Source organism: Bombina bombina, chromosome 8 (genome assembly GCF_027579735.1).
Source record: "Bombina bombina isolate aBomBom1 chromosome 8, aBomBom1.pri, whole genome shotgun sequence".
NCBI classification, from domain to species: Eukaryota; Metazoa; Chordata; class Amphibia; order Anura; family Bombinatoridae; genus Bombina; species Bombina bombina.
Genome location: NC_069506.1, coordinates 271,311,527 through 271,336,564, shown reverse-complemented (window position 1 = coordinate 271,336,564; position 25,038 = coordinate 271,311,527). Strand labels below are relative to the sequence as shown.

At 41.8% G+C, this 25,038-nt stretch overlaps 1 protein-coding gene across 24 annotated transcripts in view; it reads left to right on the top strand.

Annotated features, from left to right (window-relative positions):
• PHLDB1 (pleckstrin homology like domain family B member 1) overlaps positions 1 to 25,038 on the top strand; it is a 258,964-nt gene that overhangs the window by 56,128 nt on the left and 177,798 nt on the right. For 23 of the 24 annotated variants that reach the window (XM_053691324.1, XM_053691314.1, XM_053691310.1 and 20 more), the window contains exon 4: positions 4,866 to 5,036. In XM_053691324.1, the coding sequence (XP_053547299.1) occupies positions 4,866 to 5,036 (171 nt within the window). Of the gene's footprint in view, positions 1 to 4,865; positions 5,037 to 15,558; positions 19,309 to 25,038 lie in introns of those variants that run through there. The other variant, XM_053691329.1, reaches the window with a different exon arrangement.

Here is a 25,038-nt window from a genome sequence, read left to right as displayed (position 1 = left end):
GAGAGAAAAAAATTATTGAAAAACAAAACACCCATTGCACAAACAACATAGCATAATCGCATTAGTAAATGTGAAATATTTACATTAAATACATAGTTAAAATCTTTGTTAAATATGAATATTGCATAAATACCGGTATGTTTTATCATGTTTTTATCTGCTTAATGGCAAAGGGCTATAATGCATATATATATGACGGATCCCCGGCTACCCCGACTGGGTAGCTCAGCCAAACGGGTCCTTCTTCTCCTTGGAACAAGCGGCTATGTAGCCCAGGCAAGTCATTGTAGCAGGAGCCCACCCAAATAACTAGACATACTAGCATTCAGGTGAAACAGGAACTCTCTTTATTGAGCAAAACACACATCTTTTATACACACCCTTATCTTGATAAGAACAGAAGACAATGCCACAGCTTTCCCGCCATTCCCGCCCCTCCAGACAGGCTGGCGCCTGCTATAGCAACCATGGTCCTCCAGATTCTCAGTAGCCAGGGGTGGCGGTTTTCAGGGTGATACCGGGGGAGCGGCGGCACTTACAGGATGTCGTTTTAAAGCTCTCGGTCCCCAGAATCTACAGTCCAAAAAGCGACATGATCCGTGGATGGGGACCGGAGTTATGCTGGTTTAAACGTCCACCTGGAAGTCCAGGGAGAAGAGGGGTTATAGGGGGAACCGGAACCCCCGGTTCCCAAGGGAGCTCCCTTTCGGCAATCACCCCACCTTTGGGCCACCCTGAGAGGCAGCAAACCCCAAAAGAGCGGAGCTCTGGAACAAAGGGCCACTGGAGCGACCTGGGTCAAACGGCACCGGTAATCCTGGGGGATGTGGCCGACCGGTAGTTCCAGGGGCCCGGCCGGCCGAAGGGGAAAGTGGCGGTCAGCAATTAGCTCCTCCAAGGTGACAGTCCATATACACAATAACCAGGAACAGAGGGTCTGGGGAATCGTGGTTACTCTGAGGAGCCAGAAACCGCTAAGAAGCAACAGGGGTGAGGTTGTAGAGGGTAGGGGTCCCTCTGTGCCTGGTCAGACCATGACCTTGTCCAGTCTGACATATCCTCTACTAACACTACTCGCATTAGACCCAAATGGCGGTTACCCCACCAGATTCTAGAAGACGTACCCTTCAGAGAAGAACTCCGCAAAGACATTACTCACTTCATCCAAACTAACGACAACCTTTCTGTTAGAGACAACACTCTATGGGGAGCAGCCAAAGCTACAATCAGAGGTTTTATAATTTAGCTAGAAAAGAAGGCTGCTTTCAGAGGGAATTCTTAGAAGCTAATATTGTCACCATTCTAAAACCCGACAAGGACCCATCCTCTTGTGCGAGCTATAGGCCTATCTCCTTGATAAACACGGACATTAAGTTCTATTCAAATATTTTAGCTAACCGTCTCGCCAACCTGTTACCTTCCCTGATCGACCCAGATCAGGAGGGATTTGTCCCTCAACGAGAGGGCCCTGACAATACGAGGAGACTCCTCAATATCCTCACTCTTGCCTCGCGACTCCGAAAGCCACTCGCCGTCATCTCTCTTGACGCCGAGAAGGCTTTCGATCGTGTCAGATGGCAATATCTTTGGTTGGTCCTTGAGAGATTTCACCTTCCCACTGACTTCATAACGGCCATTCAAGCCCTCTCCCCCACTCCCACGGCTTCTGTGAGTGGTCTAGGCTTTCACTCCCCTATCTTCTCCATCACGTCTGGCACCAGACAGGGGTGTCCCCTCTCGCCGCTTCTGTTCGCCCTCTCGATCGAGCCCCTTGCAGAGCAAATAAGAGCTGATCCTCAAATCAAGGGTATTACCCTGTCGGGTACCTCACACAAGATAGCTCTATTTGCCGACGACGTCACCCTCTTTTCGTTGCATCCTGCGCATAGTATTCCCAGACTCCTAGATATACTTACTACTTTTGGCGCCCACTCTTACTACAAACTGAATTTATCAAAAACTCAAGTGTATACACAAGGATTCACAAGTGCGCAATTAGCTCCCCTCACTAAGAGTTATAATTTTACCTGGACCGACCAATCTGTCCTACACTTGGGTGTCCGACTCTCTAGCAGCCTTCCTCAAATAATTAAAGATAATTATCTCCCTCTCTTAACCTCACTTCGCTCCTTGCGAAAAGACTGGAATCTTCAGCATGTATCCTGGCTTGGTAGGATTACGGCGTTGAAAATGTCGTTCCTCCCCAGGCTGACTTACTTATTCCGCTGCCTACCCATTAAAATACCGAAACATCTACTTCTCCAATTCTAGAGCGGGTTTACCAAATTTATCTGGATGGGTAAACCGCCTAGAGTCGCGCACAGAGTACTTCAACTCCCTAAATCTTCGGATGGCATAGCTTCCCCGTCGGTGATCCGGTACTATGAAGGTGCGATGCTCACCCATGTATCCCAATGGGGGGTAAAGACTTCTGATGCTAAATGGAAAGCCATTGAACAGGCCTCACTACCCTTTCGAGTTACCTTGCGGGACCTAATCTGGACCCCACCACATTGCCGCAGAGAACTAGCCTTGATCAACCCTGTTGTATGTGAGTGTCTTGACTTCTGGGATAGAATCCGGCATCATCCGCATATTGCTCCTCATCCTTCCCCAGTCACCTCCATAGCAGGCCTTCTTTCGGGCCTACAAGACTCTCACCCCAATAAATGGGCCCAATTAGGAATCAATCTTATATCGGACCTTTGGTCTTCATCTCCCCGAGACTCCTTCAAACAATTATCCCAAATTAGGGGAGATTTTCAGGTGCCTTCGTACTTATCTTTTGAATTTCACAGGATTAAGAGTTTCCTAAGCAGCTGGGGTTTTAAGCCCAATCTAGATAGGCCATTAACCCTCTGGGAGTCCACCTGGGCCAGGGGAAATAGGTTGTGTAGGCCCCTTTCTACTCACTATGTGCTACTAGGTGGCACACAATGTCCGGAAACACCTGCCCATCTGTCCCGTTGGGAAACACTGATAGGGTAGCACATTACTCCTGAGGAATGGGAGCGAGCCTTCTCTTTGACCCAGAAGGCTATACATTGCACAACGTTGTACGAGACCTATTTTAAACTTATCTCTCACTGGTATTATGTGCCCACTAGGTTAGCGAAAATCTTCCCAAGTGCGTCCCCTGAGTGCTGGCGAAACTGTGGCCACAGGGGCAATGCTCATCATATTTGGTGGGAGTGTCCTGTGATTCAACCTGTATGGCAAAAATGCTTCACGGTCCTACAGAGTATCAGCATCCGGCTCCCCAGGCTGTTTACCCCAGCTCTTCTCCACCTAAATCTACATCCCCTACCTAAACACCACACATATATTTGTATTTACCTGTTTATGACTATCAAATACTCTATAGCATGTTCATGGAAAAAGGAACTACCTCCGAGTTGGTCTGTTGTTTGTAATAATATGGCTTATATATATATACCATGGAAAAGGATATCTTTTATAAATGAAATAAATCTGATCTGTTTGAGCTGGTCTGGGCAGATTGGAAAGAGCTCCACAACACAGACTGGAAACCCAACGCAGTTGCCCATGACGCTTAACTAACTGACTGTGCCCTCGCTACGCCTACTACTCATATAACACGACTGTGACCAAGCCCTAAATACCCCCCCTTTTTTTTTCTTTCTTTCCCCTAGACCCCCCCCTCAACCCCATTTACCTACCATCCCTTGCTTACATATGAATATATGATACTTAGAGGGCATGATGCCCTCCTCCTGCTCTCAAGCTTATTACCCATGTTTTAAGGATTGATAAGACAAGTTCAGACCCTGCATTTCTCATTATGTTGAACTGTTTCTTTAATTTTTATGTAGTTGAATGTATGTCATATCTCTAAAATTTGTCCTGACAAATTGGAGCTGCGTCTCCTCAATTTGTGAACATTCATCTCATTATTTTTCAATAAAAATTATTTAAATAAAAAAAAATAAAACAAAACAAAAAAAAAACAATGGGAGCTGCCATGTTGTAACTGGTTACCTTCTCTGCTGTGGCCAATTAGGGACAGTTATAAATAGGTCCCAATATTGTGCAGCCAATGGCTGTGTGGTATATAACAGTATTCTGCGCTTCCATTTCTAACAGGAACTGAAAAGCTCTCAATTTTATAATTGAATTACAGGAAAAGGGGACAAAATAAATAATTGAAGTGTTTATTGTCCCTTTAATCACCTAACCATTCAACTAAATCCCTTAAACATTCTAAGATGTATGAAATATAAAAATGTGATAGCCTTATGAATGTGAAAACAGAATCATTGTTTAAGCTTTTTTTATTTCTCCGTTAATTTAGTTACACTGAATAGGATACATCATGTCTTTGGAACTTTCTCAATACTGTATTTTTTAGTATCTTGTACAGATAATTATTTTTGCTGTTTTTATAATTTATAAATTATTAATTAGATTTGCTTCAAATGTACAGAAATTGTAATAGTGATGGTCTTACTTAGATTTTTTTTATAGCAATTAGAATAGTGCTGTAAAAGTTCTAACTATTTGTAAAATTATATAGCCAATCAAATGTAGACTATGGGGGGGGGGACTATATTTATATGTATGTGTTATATATATATATATATATATATATATATATATATATATATATATATATATATATATATATATATATATTAATGTGTGTCTGTGTGCAAGTAAAATGCACATGCACACTTGCCATAAGTTGACGGTTACATCTCTGTCTAGTTACTCCTGTACATATTATCATACTCATGCTCCCTGTAACTCTTCCTTGCTGTTCCACACTAGCTGTGTTTCTTTAACTCCCCCTTCCTCCTGCAGTCTCCATTACCATATAACCTTGCCACTTGTCACTTCTTCCTCAGGTCGGACAGTTTTGGGCCATGCCTCAAAGGACATTCTCCTGCAAGGTCCGGGAATCGCTGCTGAACACTGCTACATTGAAAATATTCGAGGCACACTTACCCTGCACCCCTGCGGGAATCCTTGTGCCATAGATGGTCTGCCCATCAGCCAGCCTACCCGACTGACACAAGGTAGGGTCTGAACTCACTCAAGCATACAAGTAAAGGGAAGTAGAGATCATATCCAGAACTGAACATAGAATTACAGGAATACAAGAGACGGTAGATGCTAAAAATGTCTACCACATAAAAGGCTACTGTTTAAACTTTTTTTTTATGAAAAAAGGTTAACTCATTTTTCTATCATGTTTATAAAAAAGCAGCAGTCAAACATATTAAAAATATTTGTGTCAAAAAAGGGTTAAAGGGATATGAAACCCAATTTCTTTCTTTCTTGATTCAGATAGATCATGCAGTTTTAAAGAACTTTATAATTTTCTTCTATTATCAATTTCTCTTCATTCTCTTGGTATCTTTTGTGAAAAAGCAGGAATGTAAACTTAGAAAACCTGCCCATTTCTGGAGAACTATGACAAAAGTTTTGCAAGAAAGTTATACATTTGCAAAAACACTAGATGGCAGCACTTTTTTTTCTGCCATGTAGTGTAAAAGATGCCTACCTAGGTATCTCTTCAACAAAGAATATCATGGGAACAATGCAAATTTGATAATAGAAGGAAATTGGAAACTTTTTAAAATTGTATGTTGTCAGAATCACAAAATAAATGTTTGGGGTTTTATATCCCTTTAAGTAAAAGCTATTTACATTTTTAAGGTGAAACTAACAGGAAGTCATGATATTGTGGTTGATTGGGACAACTAAGTGGAAAATGGAAGCATTTTGCAATAAACTTCCATTTGCAAAAATGCTTCTAATTAGGATTGAAATACACCCATGCACATTTAAATTGTGTCCTTTCTATCCCTTTAAATACACATTGTTCCAAAATGGCTAATGCTAAAACGCACACCCTAACAAATAAGAACATGTCATTTTCCCACTATAATGTCCCTTTAAGGACTGGTTGCTCACTGGCTCGGCACACGGAAAAATAATAAAAAAAATTCAGTAAGGAACCTGCATTTACAAAAAAATACATGAACAAAAAAACCCCAAAATGTTGTGTCCTAGTTGCTTGGATTTCCAGTGTTTGTAGTAGCAATAAGGAAACTAATGTTTTGCTTTGAAATCAGGTGGATGTAATATGTAATCATGCAAATTCTATATACACCAACAGTTTAAGTCACAAGTCTAAAAATCGCATGTGCAGATTGTCATACTGAAAATAATAAGAGCAATACACATCATAATATCTATATGTTAAAGGAATATGAAACCCAATTTTTTCTTTCTTTCTTTCAAGATTCAGATTAGGGGGTCAATTTATTATATATCGAGCGGACATGATTCGCAAATTTATAATACAAATGTCCCTTTAACTAAAAAGGGTTTACTTATAATGGTATTTGTATGCCAACTTATTACAACTATTAAAACAAATAGTAAATAAATAGTTTTCTTAATTGATATTAGAAGTATAGCTGTTTAAAAATGACCTTTAACCCCTTAACGACCATGACGTACCATGTACATCACTGGTCGTTAAGGGTTTCCTTGCTAACAATAGTGCGGGTCACGCTGCAAGCGGTAAGACTGCACTTTGTACTCTCCCTCCACCCTTCTGGTCACTGGAAATAGCGTGGTCTTGCTGGTCCTCAAGGTGTAAATGTCGCACGTACCTTTTTTGAAAGGATTTTGAATAAAAGAGAAAAAAAAAAATATGAGAGTGTTTTTTTCTTCTGTTTTATGGTGTAAAATTGGATGCAATCTTCCCAACTTTTTCCTACAAATAAACCCAGGTGGTCATTGCACCGGAAATGAGAACAGAATGACCGCACTTGGTCCACAGCTGTAAGAAGTTGTGTTTTTAACTCTTCAGATCCTGGAAAGATTAAATTATAGGAAATGCCTTGTTTATATAATAGGATTCTGCCAGTAGGAGGGTACATTTTGCATTCTCCTGTGGTTTGTAGGCCGTCTCTCATTTAGGGCCATTGTGTTTATGCAGGAATACTGCTCGTTCCCCTGCCTTCCAGTTGATAACTGTTTTGTTTTTAAAACTGATTACATGGTGACAGTTGTGTCCCTGGCAGACTATGACAAAATGCATTATTCTGTGTTTTTAGCTGCACCCCTATTGTCCCCCTCCCCAGGGGCCATGCTCCCCCTCCTCAATTATGTGGACCCTTTGTCTCAGCCTCTGGCAGACCCAGGCAGACAGATGTGTCTGTTTAAAACATGAAGACCTTGTAAATATCCCATTGTGATCCCTGTCCTACAGGGCTTTGAGTGTTTGGAAATAAGTGTAAACCTAATGCTTAATTTATGTTTTTATAGGGAAGACTGGAGAAGAATGCTATGCCAAGAGAGAGAGAGATAATGTGCATATTTGTGTAAATGAGTGTGTGCAAGAGAGTATCTGTGTGTTTATGAATCTTCCCTAAACAAACCAAATAGAAAAACAACATTTTGAAGGGGTGATCTCTCTTGCTCCCTTCCGGACAAGCACTGTGGGTGTCTGTAGTATGTGTTTATCTAAGAGTACAAGCTACAATATATGCATGACAATGACTCATATGTTAGGTGTAAATTAGGCAGTTAGTGTTTATGTTGAGTATTAGATGATCTGTGTGTGAAAAGTGTTTGTGTCTGTTGCAGGTTGTGTAAGTATACGGCTGCAGAGGTTCTGTGTATATGGGGAGGTTGTGTGTGTGTAGCTATATGTATAGAGGAAGTTTTGTGTGTATAAGCTGCAGTTGCATATTATTTACACTGTGTATAGAGTTATATGTATTTAGGGGTGCACTGAATGTGTGAGGGGTGTGCAGTGGGGGCTTGCTGTCTGTGTACATAGGGATACTTAGAATGGGTTGGGGGATGGGGTAGGATTCCTGGATATATGAACCAAGAAAATGCATCCAAAATAGTCTGGATTTTACTGTCATGTTACTATGTATAACCATCATTTACCAAAGCTATAATTACCAGGAAGAAAGACAGAGAAGGGGGAAATGTGCAAGAGAGAGAGAGAGGGAAAGTGAGAGAAGGAAAGACAATCAGACACACACAGACAGGAAGAGAGTGCTTGAGAACAAGAAGGAAGGAGAGTGCCAAAAAGAAAATCAGTAGGGAAAATGAAAAGAACAAGCGAAGTACTAATATTATACATCAGGTCATTTTGAGGAACTCTGTATATGCTAAAGAATTTAGAACATAAAAGCAGCCTGCGCCATATGTTCAAAGCATTAACACCCAGCTGCAACCAACCTGCGAAATAACAGGCACAAAGGGACATTAGTATTCTGATTTATTCTACCAATTTATAGGACAACTGTTTCCGTGTCTCTGGATTTATCAGTTTAGGTTTAAAGTGTTTAATTTTTGAAATATACATTTTTGTAATATTTATTTTTTCACTAGAGATTTGACTATAAAGAAAATAAAAAAAATCTAAATTGATTGAAAATGAGAAATAAAGCTACTGGATTAATAATGTTCTATATGAACGGCAACAGCATAAATCAGGTAAAATAAAATAGTTTACAACACCTATCATCTCTCAGTAAAAATGCCGGTTACTAATACATTGTTGGAAGCTGGCCCCAAAAAAATAAATCTATAAATAAAGTTTAGTTTAATAAGGACACTTAAACACATGAAAGTCAAATTTAAAGGGACAGTTTACTCAAAAAATGTCTCCCCTTTAATTTGTCCCCAATGATCCACTTTACCTGCTGGAGTGTAATACATTGTTTACAAGTATATCCATTACCCTTATATTGGCATTTGAAATAGTTTATTTAGCCTGTGGTATCCCCACCCATCCTGAAAGTTTGTGTCCTCGAGGCCAAGCTGTGTTAACACAGCCAGTAGAAGAAATTACACTCCCAGTGAGGTATAGAAGAGATAAGGTAATAAAAGGTTAATTTTCCATTGTTCTTTCCAAGTAATGGTGATTGGTTTATGGACAGATATGAGATAAAGAAGCATGTATATGTACACAATGTGATAAAGTAATGAGATCTGATTATACCTACAAGCTCAACCCATTTTATTAGGTTGTGGCTTCAAAACACAAAAGCAGCTAATTCATATACACAAATAAGCCTTAAAAAAAGCATTTCTCATACATTTTATACTCTGTAGCTGGTAAAAAAAGTAATTGGAAACACATTAAGGGAAAAACAATGTTATAATATACTGTCCCTTTTAAGCTTTCATGTTTCAGACATGAGTATATAATTTCAAACTATCCAATGTAATTCAATTATCAAACTGACTTCATTCCCTAAAAGCATATCTAGGTAGGCTCGGAACTGTGCACGTGTCCTATCGCCAAATAACTACTGCAATATAATGCTCAGTGTTATTTATTATTATAAATGCTGTTCCCTTCTAGTGCTAAACAATGAATAACATTTTTAAAAACCTTGTCACAAACTCGGCTGGCATAAAGTGCTCAGGACACACACACAATTCTGAGCCTACCTAGGATACCAAGAGAACAACGTTTTTGATAATAGAAATAAATTTGAATGTTGGTTAACGTCACATGCTCTATCTAAATCATGAAAGTTTAATTTTGGCATTCCCTTTAAATTGCAAGTTTATAAAAAAAACACCAATTAAATGGTACAAATACCTGACACTGAGATGTGATATGACTTTGGCAGGTGTCTGAAATAACTATCACTTTGTGGGTGGTGCACAGCTAGACATACGGCCGGCAATTGTTCATGCCTTAGATTTTTGTGGGAGTTACAGAAACACCTTTAAAATGGTAAAATCTATTAAAACCGCTAATAAAGGGGTCTTCTCATATGCTCTGTGCTGTTACATTCCAAAGACAAGAAACAAGCTGTAATAAAAAAGGTTCTGTTGCTACGTTTTACAACTGTTGTGGCTGACGTGAAAAGACTCATGATGTAATAAACTGAGGGTAATAACTTGTTAGCTATGGAAAAGAATATCTTTATTGGACCAACTATATATAAATATAGCCTAAGCTTTAAACACTACTGGGTTTCTTCATAAGAGAAGCATTTTTTAAAATGTATTTTTAGCACAAAAGTATTTGCTCCTAAGGGGGGGGGGGCATGCAAGGGAGTGAGGTAAAGTCAGGGATAATAAAGGAGGGGTTTGCATGAAAGTCACTTTGGGCTCGATTTACCAAAGCCCTACGGCTGCAAGTTCTCACAAGAACTTGCTCACCGTAATTTATCAAGCAGCGGTCACCAAACCGCCGCTTCCTTAACCTCTTCGCCACCTCTAAGGTGGTTAAATTTAATCTCTGCGGTCGAGTCCAACCGAGGAGATTGACAACTCCTGCCCGCGCGTGATTGGCCGCGCTCGTGTGCAATGGTGATTACCTGCGGGTAATTTCGCCCCGCCACAGGCGAGCTGAGGCGTACAGGGGCGCATATACGTGCCCCTGTACGCCTCAGCTTTGATAAATCTAGCCCTTAGTATTTTTCTTTTTACTTGAAAGGCTGAAAAGCAATAGTGTTAAATAGTTGAAAAAATGGAAATAGATAGATTAACCCCGCTTAGTTTAGAAGCTGAAAACGATATTAAACCCACATTTTTTTTCTTTCATGATTCAGCCAGGACATACAATTTTAAACGTTCCAATTCACTTCCATTATATAAATGTGCACAATATTTTTATATGCACACTTTCTGAGGCACCAGATCCAACTGAGCATATGCAAGGATTCACAGTATATATGAAAATGCATTTTGTGATTGGCCGATAACTATCACATGATGCATTAGGAGAAAAAATGCATCTAACTGTCTTTTTATTATGCATTTATTGATTATGTTATTCTGCTGTGTTTAGTAGTCCTTTAATAAAGCAAATTAGAGAACGGAAATAAATTGAAAAGTTGCTTAAAATTGCATGCTCTGACTGAATAATAATATAAAAAAAGGGGGTTTCATGTTCCTTTAACCTTCCCCTACATCTGCCCCTGTTTGGCCTCTTCAGGAGGATTAGATAAGATACTGCAAAACAATGCAAGTTTTACTTACAAAATGACAGTAGCAAGCCTTGTCTATTCCAAGATCAAGTCCAGATTGGCTCCTCCAAGTAAGACAAGTAGTGGTGTGAGTCATTGAAAAACAATTGCATCAAACAAGGTGTTAATATATCTAGAAAACTTGTACATTCATTGAAAAAGTTTTTTTATGTCTCTTTAAAGGAACAGTTTACTCTTAAATTGTCTCCCCTTTAATTTGTTCCCAAATAATGAATTTTACCTGCTGGAGTGTATTAAATTGTTTACAAATAGCTCATTTACCTTTATATCAGCAATTGAAATAGCAGATTTTGCCTCAGGTATCTCTACCAATACTAAAAGTTTCTATACTTAAGCATAGGCTATAGAGAAGATAAGTAATAAAATGTTAATTTTCAAATGTTCTCTCTAAGTTTTGGGCTTTGGTATACAGATATATAAGACATGGAAGCATGTGTGTGTACAGAAAGTGATAACATTAGATCTGATTTTACCTGCAAGCTCAACCAGCTATTTCATATACAAAAATATAAAGAAATAAATATAAAGAAGCCATTTCTCATACATTTTATACTCTGCAGCTGGTATAACTGAGCTTATGTCCCTGCTTTTCAACAAAAGATACCAAAAGAACAAAGAAAAACTGATAATAGAAGTAAATTAGAAAGTTGTTTATAATCACATGCGCTTTCTGATTAATGAAAGAAAAATGTTGGGTTTTATATCTCTTTAAGGGAAAAACAATTTTACAGTACACCGTCCCTTTAAACCGAATCTATACATCCATTTTATATCACTTCACAGCAGTTTATGCGTTTTTCAGGGTGCTTCTTTAAAAATGTTAACGAAAAAAAAGCTGCTCTGTCCATCTTGGTGCATATTTAAAATTAGATTTCTTGGTGGATAATGTAATCTGTGCTTTGTGAGGCCTTGCAAACTGATACGTAGTACAGTGCATACCACGATTCCTGCGGTGATGGCTGGAGCTCTCAGAAAGACACAGTCATGTACTTAGAGGGCGATTTATCAAGCTGAGGTGGACAGGGGCGCATATACGCGCCCCTGTCAGCCGCAGCTCGCCTCTGGCGGGCTGAATTCCCCTGAAGGAATTCAATATTGCACACAAGTGCCATTTTGCACTTGCATGCAATCCCGCCCCATGCTGCGCACAGCCAATCACGCGCGGGCAGGAGCTGTCAATCTCCCTGTCAGACAAGACCGGGGAAATTGAATTTCTCCACCTTAGAGGTAGCGAAGAGGTTAGGAAAGCAGCGGTCTGATGACCGCTGCTTGTTAAATACGGCGTGCAGGTTCTCTTGTGAGAACCTGCAGCTGTAGTGGGTCGAAAGGCTTTCAAAGCCTTTGATAAATCGACCCCTCAGGGGGGTGAGATAAGTATTTATAGGAGTACAGACACAGGGCGTTATACTGTTATCTATCTACACCCCTGCCATAAGCGTATCATTTTGTTCCGGACATACATAAGCAACTTTATCACTAATAATGTGAATTATCTAAACGTATGATACATTGCACGTGTGTCAAATGTTTTCAAAGGAGCAGTCCCTTATTTCAGACTTATTTCGTAATAAAGTATTATAGTCTAATCAGTAAGTAATGCATTCACAGTATGTTTGTATGAATGTCATACAATGAAATATTATGTGATTATTATAAGGCGTTTTATATTAAAATTCAAAACTAGTTTTCCATCCAAGTCAAAGGTATAAGACGTACTGCATTAATAAGGTATGAATCATAGAAAATAGCACAGCACTTACTGCCAGTATCCAGGTGCACGCTGTCAGGACCCTGCATAGATCCCAAATAAATGCAATATGTGAAAGACCGCAGCACCAAAAGATGTGTATCAGTATCATATATTGTCTCACTAATAAAGGATATTGATACACATCTTGTGGTGCTGCTGTCTTTCACATATTAATAAGGTATGAGCAGAAAGAAATCACGTGTTAGGAAAAAGTGATGTCTCACAGAATTCTGTTCATTTAAAGGGACAGTTTACTCAAAAATGTTCTCCCCTTTAATTTGTTCCCAATGATTCCCTTTACTTGCTGGAGTGTATTAAATTGTTTACAAGTATTTCCATTAACCTTATATTGGCATTTGATTTTTTTTTTTAACCTGTGGTATCCCCACCCATCCTGAAAGTTTTTGGCCTCGAGGCCAAGCTGTGTTAACACAGCCAGTAGAATAAATTACACTCCCAGTGGGGTATAGAAGAGATAAGATAATAAAATTTTAATTTTCCATTGTTCTCTCCAAGTATTGATGATTGGTTTATGGACAGATATAAGATAAAGAAGCAGGCATATGTACACAATGTGATAAAGTAATGAGATCTGATTATACCTACAAGTTCAACCCATTTTATTAGGTTGTGGCTTAAAAATACAAAATCAGCTAATTCGTATACACAAATAAGCCTTAAAAAAGCAAATCCCATACATTTTATACTCTGCAGCTGGGAAAAAATGTATTTGGAAATACATTAAGGGAAAAACAATTTTACAGTATACTGTCCCTTTAAGTACAAAGATAATCCTGAGAATGATGCAGAACATTGATGAGAAAAAAATTAAAGGGATATGAAACTCACATTTTTTTCTTTTAAGTTTCAGATAGAGCATATGATTTTAAACAACTTCCCTATTTACTTCAACCAGCAAAGTTGCTTCATTCCTTTGGTATTCTTTATTGAAGGAGCAGCAATGAACTACTGGGAGCTAACTGAAGACATTGGGTTAACCAATGACAAGAAGCCTATATGTGCAGCCACCAATCATAAGATAGCTACCAGTAAAGCATTGCTAATCCTGAGCCTACCTAGGTATGCTTAACAAAGCAAATTAGATAATAGAAGTAGGTTAGAAAGTTGATTAAAAGGGTGTGCTCTATCTGAATCATGAAAAAAAATAATGTTGGGGTTTTATGTCACTTTAAACTGAACCTTATTAAACAATGGGGGGCTGATTATCACAAAGTCGCTAGCAAGAAATCATAAAAAGAATTAGGGGCTTTTGTAATGTCTTTCCTTCATACACATAAACCTGTATAGCGAGATGAACAGCTCGCAAGGTAATATTTGCCGTTATAAAATGATTTGAGGGACCTCACGGCACTGACAAGATTTCTTAGATCACTTCACCAGAGAACTTTAGATAATCAAGTCCTAGTAGCGAACAATGCAGATAATGAGTTAGAAAGGCTGGGGATTGCAGAGACATGCTGGAAAAGAAACAGGCTGGGTAAAAAAGGGACAGAATAGAGCATGGTGACAGTTTTCTAAAAACCCTGGGGAAGAGACACAATGGCTAAAAAGGGACAGAATAGAGCATAGTGACAGGTTCCTAAAGACCCTGGGGAAGAGACACGATGGGTAAAAATGGACAGAAAAGACATGGTGACAGGTTCCTAAAGACCCTGGGGAAGAGACACGATGGGTAAAAAGGGACATAATAGAGCATGGTGACAGGTTGCTAAATACCCTGGGGAAGAGACAGGATGGATAAAAAGGGACATAATAGAGCATAGTGACAGGTTCCTAAAGACCCTGGGGAAGAGACACGATGGGTAAAAATGGACAGAAAAGAGCATGGTGACAGGTTCCTAAAAACCCTGGGGAAGAGACACGATGGGTAAAAAGGGACATAATAGAGCATGGTGACAGGTTGCTAAATATCCTGGGGAAGAGACAGGATGGATAAAAAGGGACAGAATATAGCATGGTGACAGTTTCCTAAAGACCCTGGGGAAGAGACAGGATGGGTAAAAAGGGACAGAATAGAGCACAGTGACAGGTTCCTAAAGACCCTAGGGAAGAGACACGATGGGTAAAAAGGGACAGAATAGAGCACAGTGACAGGTTCCTAAAGACCCTGGGGAAGAGACAGGATGGGTAAAAAGGGGACAGAATAGAGCATGGTGACAGGTTCCTAAAGACCCTGGGGAAGAGACAGGATGGGTAAAAAGGGGACAGAATAGAGCATGGTGACAGGTTCCTAAAAACCCTAGGGAAGAGACACGATGGGTAAAAAGGGACAGAATAGAGCATGGTGACAGGTTCCTAAAGACCCTGGGGAAGAGACAGGATGGGTAAAAAGGGACAGAATAGAGCATGGTGACAGGTTCCTAAAGACCCTGGGGAAGAGACAGGATGGGTAAAAAGGGACATAATAAAGCATGGTGACAGGTTGCTAAATACCCTGGGGAAGAGACAGGATGGATAAAAAGGGACAGAATAGAGCATGGTGACAGTTTCCTAAAGACCCTGGGGAAGAGACAGGATGGGTAAAAAGGGACAGAATAGAGCATGGTGACAGGTTCCTAAAGACCCTAGGGAAGAGACACGATGGGTAAAAAGGGACAGAATAGAGCATGGTGACAGGTTCCTAAAGACCCTGGGGAAGAGACAGGATGGGTAAAAAGGGACATAATAGAGCATGGTGACAGGTTCCTAAAGACCCTAGGGAAGAGACACGATGGGTAAAAAGGGACATAATAGAGCATGGTGACAGGTTCCTAAAGACCCTGGGGAAGAGACAGGATGGGTAAAAGGGGGACAGAATAGAGCATGGTGACAGGTTCCTAAAAACCCTAGGGAAGAGACACGATGGGTAAAAAGGGACAGAATAGAGCATGGTGACAGGTTCCTAAAGACCCTGGGGAAGAGACAGGATGGGTAAAAAGGGACAGAATAGAGCATGGTGACAGGTTCCTAAAGACCCTGGGGAAGAGACAGGATGGGTAAAAAAGGGACAGAATAGAGCATGGTGACAGGTTCCTAAAAACCCTGGGGAAGAGACACGATGGGTAAAAATGGACAGAAAAGAGCATGGTGACAGGTTCCTAAAGACCCTGGGGAAGAGACACGATGGGTAAAAATGGACAGAATAGAGCATGGTGACAGGTTCCTAAAAACCCTGGGGAAGAGACAGGATGGGTAAAAATGGACAGAAAAGAGCATGGTGACAGGTTCCTAAAAACCCTGGGGAAGAGACACAATGGCTAAAAAGGGACATAATAGAGCATAGTGACGGGTTCCTAAATACCCTGGGGAAGAGACACGATGGGTAGAAAGGGACAGAATAGAGCATGGTGACAGGTTCCTAAAGACCCTGGGGAAGAGACAGGATGGGTAAAAAAGGGACAGAATAGAGCATGGTGACAGGTTCCTAAAAACCCTGGGGAAGAGACACAATGGCTAAAAAGGGACAGAATAGAGCATGGTGACAGGTTCCTAAAAACCCTGGGGAAGAGACACAATGGGTAAAAATGGACAGAAAAGAGCATGGTGACAGGTTCCTAAAGACCCTGAGGAAGAGACACAATGGGTAAAAAGGGACAGAATAGAGCATGGTGACAGGTTCCTAAAGACCCTGGGGAAGAGACAGGATGGGTAAAAGGGGACAGAATAGAACATGGTGACAGGTTCCTAAAAACCCTGGGGAAGATACAGGATGTGTAAAAAGGGACAGAATAGAGCATGGTGACAGGTTGCTAAAGAGGCTAAGGAAGAGACAGGCTACAGAAGATAAACATATTAGTAGGAAATGAAAGCTAATGAATGGGAGATAATGTACATATAAAACACGAATAGAGCATGGTGACAGGTTCCTAAAAACCCCGGGGAAGAGACACAATGGCTAAAAAGGGACAGAATAGAGCATGGTGACAGATTCCTAAAAACCCTGGGGAAGAGACAGGATGGGTAAAAATGGACAGAAAAGAGCATGGTGACAGGTTCCTAAAAACCCTGGGGAAGAGACAGGATGGGTAAAAATGGACAGAAAAGAGCATGGTGACAGGTTCCTAAAGACCCTGGGGAAGAGACAGGATGGGTAAAAATGGACAGAATAGAGCATGGTGACAGGTTCCTAAAAACCCCGGGGAAGAGACAGGATGGGTAAAAATGGACAGAAAAGAGCATGGTGACAGGTTCCTAAAAACCCTGGGGAAGAGACACAATGGCTAAAAAGGGACATAATAGAGCATAGTGACAGGTTCCTAAATACCCTGGGGAAGAGACACGATGGGTAAAAAGGGACAGAATAGAGCATGGTGACAGGTTCCTAAAAACCCTGGGGAAGAGACACAATGGCTAAAAAGGGACAGAATAGAGCATGGTGACAGGTTCCTAAAGACCCTGGGGAAGAGACAGGATGGGTAAAAAAGGGACAGAATAGAGCATGGTGACAGGTTCCTAAAAACCCTGGGGAAGAGACACAATGGCTAAAAAGGGACAGAATAGAGCATGGTGACAGGTTCCTAAAGACCCTGGGGAAGAGACAGGATGGGTAAAAAAGGGACAGAATAGAGCATGGTGACAGGTTCCTGAAGACCCTGGGGAAGAGACACAATGGGTAAAAAGGGACAGCATAGAGCATAGTGACAGGTTCCTAAAGACCCTGAGGAAGAGACAGGATGGGTAAAAGGGGACAGAATAGAACATGGTGACAGGTTCCTAAAAACCCTGGGGAAGAGACAGGATGGATAAAAAGGGACAGAATAGAGCATAGTGACGGGTTCCTAAAGACCCTGGGGAAGAGACAGGATGGGTAAAAAGGGACAGAATAGAGCATGGTGAGTTTCCTAAAGACCCTGGGGAAGATACAGGATGTGTAAAAAGGGACAGAATAGAGCATGGTGACAGGTTGCTAAAGAGGCTAAGGAAGAGACAGGCTACAGAAGATAAACATATTAGTAGGAAATGAAAGCTAATGAATGGGAGATAATGTACATATAAAACACTTTGCAAATACTTTAGCTTTAGCTTAGACAGCATGAGGAATAGCAAAAGTGACCCAGATTCCCTCACCCTATTCCATAATCCTATTTTTCTCTTTATGTGTCTTTTGGCAACACTGATATCTAATATTGTACCAATAAACATACATTTGAGAGACAAACAGGGTAATAAAACAGATGCAGAATCAATGGAGAGAGTGAAAAAGAGAGATAGTTGGGAATGCATAAAGTCTGGAAAGGAGAATCAGGTTGGTAAAGAGACATTTTGGGGGTGGAGGTGTTGAGAAAAACTAAAAATGAAGGGATGAAATACAGAGACAAGTGGTGCATAGAGACAGCCTGGGAAATAGAGAGACAGGATAGAAAAAGTTTAGGAATGGACCTAAAGGATAAAGAGTAAATAGACAGACAGGCTACAACTAAAGCAATGGGGGAAATCTATAGAAGGGGACAATTATAAACAGAAAATATTATGGCATGAAATGAACAGAAAATGAGAGTAAAATAGAGAAGTTGTGAGAACAGATATGGGGAGATGAAGTCAGATATGGGGAGTAATAAGAGACTGAACAATAAAATGACAAGATGGAAAGAGATGAGTTTGAGAGACAAAGGTGATACAGAGTGAGGGAGTGAGATAAATACAGTGAATATTATACTGGAGTATGCTAAAGAATGGAAGAGAGAAAGAGTAATTATTATACAGAGTATTAGAGAGACTGCGATTGATAACAAGAGACAGACGATAAAAGTGGGAGTACAATGGAGGAGTGAGGAGACAACAAGAGTAATGGGATAAAAGAGAGGTAGTAGGTTTGTCACAGAGACTGTCTAACACAGGAAAGTGATATAAAACAACATGAGACGGAGTAAGAATAAAGGAATGAGAGACGAGAAAGACAATGCGAAAAGGAAGAAAGAGAAATAATAGCAGGATACAGGGAGCGAGAGAAAAACCGAGACAGAGCGCGTAAGAGGGAGCTGGAAAAGATGTCAGTCAGATTTATGGGAGGGTCAGAGGGGGCAGGGTGAATGGGCAGAGGAAGAGAGGGGGATTGGAGGCTGACCCCCTCCTGTCCTTCTAGGGGTGGAAATTCACGGATCCTATGATTGGAGCCGAGAGCAGCCGGTTACGAGAGGGGCCCTCCCCCTGAAAGGGAGCCAGCTGATGGGGGAGAGAAATAGAAAGAAAGGGAGGAGAACGAAAAAGGGAGGAGAGAGAAAGAGAGAAAGGGAGGAGAGTGAGAGAAAGAAAGAGATAACGGCCGATTGATTTGGTACAAAAATCTACCTCTAGTAAAGAATTGTGCCAGGCTGAGGGCACCGTGCCAGATCTCACCCCTCCATCCACTTCACCCACTGACCGAGGCACCACATCCCATTCCCTCAGTACTCCCGGAGTTGAGACGAGGACAGGAACCGGCAGAAATACACACATGCAAATATACCTACCCCTGGGATGTAAATATAGGATACAAGGAGAGCTGAGACACTGCATAGTTTATATTCAGGAACAATTACCCCGGGCAGACAAGTTTTTCTGTTTATGAGAAAGGTGAGTGATTCGGGGTAGACTGTAGAGCTAGGGCCGGGCAGACACAGTGGCAGGAAGAACACAGCCTGGTAATGCTGACACAGTAATGTTGGTAGACCCTGCCATAAGAGTCTAGTTAATTTGGCATAATGACACACGAGTCTGGTATTGATGGCACTCTGTAAAATGGGTTTGATAATCCTGGTACAGGAATTTTATATTGTTTGGATATTGGATACAACTTTGGTAATGTTGGCACATGAGCCTGGTAATTCTGGCACAGATGTCTTAATGTTGGCACTTCTACACAGGAACCTAGTATTGTTTGCACTTGGCACACCTGCCATGCTGTCACACAGGAGCTTTGGGATGAGTCTGGTAATATTGGCATTCTCTGGGACAGGATTCTGGTAATCTTGGTATGGAATTCTGACACACTGCACTTGTAATGCTTGGACACTTGTCACATGATTTTGATAACTAGTGCAAGAAGCACAGACATATCATTTTGGTAACTTGTGCACAAAGAGCACTGTGCAAGATTGTACCACTAGTATATACTGCAACACAAATAGTTTAGTTACTTTGGAATGAGTCATTTTCATTGGGGGGGGGGGGTTTAGAAGTTTAATCTGACATTTGGGCAGTGCTGTGTGTGATTTATACTAATAATAATTCCATTGCATGTGTACACTTGCAGTTATTGCTAGAATTAAGTCTCTCTACAAGTGTGTGAATAATGAATGTATACTATACCTCCAGGCTAGTATGGGATCCCCCACAATATATAGACTGCGCCAACTATTAGCCAACTAATAGGGCTCCAAAGCTCTATGGTTACATGAATATAAAAGGGCAGTCGTTGTATAAATACACTTTTTATTGGTCAACTAAATTGACTTTATGCTCTTATTTGAATGATGGGAGAATTAGCTGAGTCACAAATAAGGCAACTCTATAATGTGGCATTTGTCAGTGGAAGGTAACCGTGTACTGTGTCATACAATGAGTGGGGACACCAAGTTCATCACTTAGTTTTGTCAGTTAGTAAAAGGAGAGAGATGCTTTGTTGTGTCACTCAATGAATAGAGAGAGACACGGTGTTGTGTCAAGCAGTGAGTGAATGAAAGCACAGTGTTGTGTCAAGCAGTGAGTGAATGAAAACAGTGTTGTGTCAAGCAGTGAGTGAATGAAAACACAGTGTTGTGTCAAGCAGTGAGTGAAGGGAGACACAGTGTTGTGTCAAGCAGTGAGTGAAGGGAGGCACAGTGTTGTGTCAAGCAGTGAGTGAATGAAAACACAGTGTTGTGTCAAGCAGTGAGTGAAGGGAGACACGGTGTTGTGTCAAGCAGTGAGTGAATGAAAACACTGTGTTGTGTCAAGCAGTGAGTGAAGGGAGGCACAGTGTTGTGTCAAGCAGTGAGTGAAGGGAGGCACAGTGTTGTGTCAAACAGTGAGTGAAGGGAGGCACAGTGTTGTGTCAAGCAGTGAGTGAATGAAAACACAGTGTTGTGTCAAGCAGTGAGTGAAGGGAGGCACAGTGTTGTGTCAAGCAGTGAGTGAAGGGAAACACAGTGTTGTGTCAATCAGTGAGTGAAGGGAGACACAGTGTTGTGTCAAGCAGTGAGTGAAGGGAAACACTGTGTTGTGTCAAGCAGTGAGTGAATGAAAACACTGTGTTGTGTCAATCAGTGAGTGAAGGGAAACACTGTGTTGTGTCAATCAATGAGTGAAGGGAAACACTGTGTTGTGTCAATCAGTGAGTGAAGGGAAACACTGTGTTGTGTCAAGCAGTGAGTGAAGGGAGACACGGTGCTGTGTCAAGCAGTGAGTGAATGAAAACACTGTGTTGTGTCAATCAGTGAGTGAAGGGAAACACAGTGTTGTGTCAAGCAGTGAGTGAAGGGAGACACGGTGTTGTGTCAAGCAGTGAGTGAAGGCAAACACAGTGTTGTGTCAATCAGTGAGTGAAGGGAGATACAGTGTTGTGTCAATCAGTGAGTGAATGAAAACACTGTGTTGTGTCAATCAGTGAGTGAAGGGAAACACTGTGTTGTGTCAATCAGTGAGAGAAGAGAAACAGTGTTGTGTCAATCAGTGAGTGAAGGGAAACACTGTGTTGTGTCAATCAGTGAGAGAAGAGAAACAGTGTTGTGTCAAGCAGTGAGTGAAGGGAAACACTGTGTTGTGTCAAGCAGTGAGTGAAGGGAAACACTGTGTTGTGTCAAGCAGTGAGAGAAGGGAAACACTGTGTTGTGTCAAGCAGTGAGTGAATGAAAACACTGTGTTGTGTCAATCAGTGAGTGAATGAAAACACTGTGTTGTGTCAAGCAGTGAGTGAAGGGAGACACAGTGTTGTGTCAAGCAGTGAGTGAAGGGAGACACAGTGTTGTGTCAATCAGTGAGTGAAGGTAGACACAGTGTTGTGTCAACCAGTGAGTGAAGGTAGACACAGTGTTGTGTCAACCAGTGAGTGAAGGGAGACAGTGTTGTGTCAGCCAGTGAGTGAAGGGAAACACTGTGTTGTGTCAAGCATTGAGTGAATGAAAACACTGTGTTGTGTCAAGCAGTGAGTGAAGGGAGACACAGTGTTGTGTCAACCAGTGAGTGAAGGGAGACAGTGTTGTGTCAATCAGTGAGTGAAGGGAGACACAGTGTTGTGTCAATCAGTGAGTGAAGGGAGACACAGTGTTGTGTCAACCAGTGAGTGAAGGGAGACAGTGTTGTGTCAATCAGTGAGTGAAGGGATGCACTATATTTTTGTCACTCAGTGAGTGAAGGGAGACTGTATTTTTGTCACTCAGTGAGTGAAGGGAGGCACTGTGTTTTTGTCACTCAGTAAATGAAGGCAGGCACTGTGTCAGTTAGTTAAAGGAGAGAGAAATGCTGTATTGTGTCACTCAATGAATAGAGAGACACTGTATTGTGTCAACCAATCAGTGAAGGGAGACAGTGTTTTGTCAATCAGTGAGTGAAGGGAGACACAGTGTTGTGTCACTCAATGAATAGAGGGAGACACTGTGTTGTGTCAATCAGTGAGTGAAGGGAGACACAGTGTTGTGTCAATCAGTGAGTGAAGGGATGCACTATGTTTTTGTCACTCAGTGAGTGAAGGGAGGCACTGTGTTTTTGTCACTCAGTGAGTGAAGGGAGGCACTGTGTTTTTGTCACTCAGTGAGTGAAGGGAGGCACTGTGTTGTGTCATTCAGTGAGTGTAGGGAGGCACTGTGTTTTGTCACTCAGTGAGTGAAGGGTGGCACTGCGTTTTGTCACTCAGTGAGTGAAGGGAGGCACTCTGTTGTGTCACTCAGTGAGTGAAGGGAGGCAATGTGTTGTTTCTTTCAGTGAGTAGAGGGAGAAGGTGTTTTGTGTCACTGTGTTTTGCACAGTGTCAATCAGTTAGTGAAGGGAGGCACTTTGTTGTGTCAATCAGTGAGTGAAGGGAGACACAGTGTTGTGTCAACCAGTGAGTGAAGGGAGACAGTGTTGTGTCAATCAGTGAGTGAAGGGATGCACTATGTTTTTGTCACTCAGTGAGTGAAGGGAGACACTGTGTTTTTGTCACTCAGTGAGTGAAGGGAGGCACTGTGTTTTTGTCACTCAGTAAGTGAAGGGAGGCACTCTGTTGTGTCATTCAGTGAGTGTAGGGAGGCACTGTGTTTTGTCACTCAGTGAGTGAAGGGAGGCACTCTGTTGTGTCACTCAGTGAGTGAAGGGAGGCAATGTGTTGTTTCTTTCAGTGAGTAGAGGGAGAAGGTGTTTTGTGTCACTGTGTTTTGCACAGTGTCAATCAGTTAGTGAAGGGAGGCACTTTGTTTTGTCACTCAGTGAGTGAAGGGATGCACTATGTTTTGTCACTCAGTGAGTGAAGGGAGACACTGTGTCATTCAGTGAGTGAAGGGAGGCACTCTGTGTCATTCACTGAGTGAGTAGAGTAAAGGCTCTGTGTTGTGTTACTCAGTGAGTGGAGGGAAACACTGTGTTGTGTTTGTCAGTGAGTGGAGGGAGACATTGTCACTGACATTTTCAATCAGTGAGTGATGAGAGACGCCATGTTGTGTCAATCAGTGAGTGGACGGAGGCTGTGTATAGGGTCATTCACCGAGTTGAGTGATGCCCTCTGTTGTGTCACTCAATGAATAGAGGGAGACACTGTGTTGTGTAAATCAGTGAGTGAAGGGAGACACAGTGTTGTGTCAACCAGTGAGTGAAGGGAGACACAGTGTTGTGTCAACCAGTGAGTGAAGGGAGACAGTGTTGTGTCAATCAGTGAGTGAAGGGATGCACTATGTTTTTGTCACTCAGTGAGTGAAGGGAGACACTGTGTTTTTGTCACTCAGTGAGTGAAGGGAGGCACTGTGTTTTTGTCACTCAGTGAGTGAAGGGAGGCACTCTGTTGTGTCATTCAGTGAGTGTAGGGAGGCACTGTGTTTTGTCATTCAGCGAGTGAAGGGAGGCACTGTGTTTTGTCACTCAGTGAGTGAAGGGTGGCACTGCGTTTTGTCACTCAGTGAGTGAAGGGAGGCACTCTGTTGTGTCACTCAGTGAGTGAAGGGAGGCAATGTGTTGTTTCTTTCAGTGAGTAGAGGGAGAAGGTGTTTTGTGTCACTGTGTTTTGCACTCAGTGAGTGAAGGGAGACACAGTGTTGTGTCAATCAGTTAGTGAAGGGAGGCACTTTGTTTTGTCACTCAGTGAGTGAAGGGATGCACTATGTTTTGTCACTCAGTGAGTGAAGGGAGACACTGTGTTTTTGTTACTCAGTGAGTGAAAGGAGGCACTGTGTTTTTGTCACTCAGTGAGTGAAGGGAGGCACTCTGTTGTGTCATTCAGTGAGTGTAGGGAGGCACTCTGTGTCACTCAGTAAATGAAGGGAGGCACTGTGTTTTGTCATTCAGTGAGTGAAGGGAGGCACTGTGTTTTGTCACTCAGTGAGTGAAGGGAGGCACTCTGTGTCATTCAGTGAGTGAAGGGAGGCACTCTGTGTCATTCAGTGAGTGAAGGGAGGCACTCTGCTGTGTCATTCAGTGAGTGTAGGAAGGCACTCTGTGTCACTCAGTGAGTGTAGGGAGGCACTGTTTTGTCATTCAGCGAGTGAAGGGAGGCACTGCGTTTTGTCACTCAGTGAGTGAAGGGTGGCACTGCGTTTTGTCACTCAGTGAGTGAAGGGAGGCACTCTGTTGTGTCACTCAGTGAGTGAAGGGAGGCAATGTGTTGTTTCTTTCAGTGAGTAGAGGGAGAAGGTGTTTTGTGTCACTGTGTTTTGCACTCAGTGAGTGAAGGGAGACACAGTGTTGTGTCAATCAGTTAGTGAAGGGAGGCACTTTGTTTTGTCACTCAGTGAGTGAAGGGATGCACTATGTTTTGTCACTCAGTGAGTGAAGGGAGACACTGTGTTTTTGTTACTCAGTGAGTGAAAGGAGGCACTGTGTTTTTGTCACTCAGTGAGTGAAGGGAGGCACTCTGTGTCATTCAGTGAGTGTAGGGAGGCACTGTGTTTTGTCATTCAGCGAGTGAAGGGAGGCACTGTGTTTTGTCACTCAGTGAGTGAAGGGTGGCACTGCGTTTTGTCACTCAGTGAGTGAAGGGAGGCACTCTGTTGTGTCACTCAGTGAGTGAAGGGAGGCAATGTGTTGTTTCTTTCAGTGAGTAGAGGGAGAAGGTGTTTTGTGTCACTGTGTTTTGCACTCAGTGAGTGAAGGGAGACACAGTGTTGTGTCAATCAGTTAGTGAAGGGAGGCACTTTGTTTTGT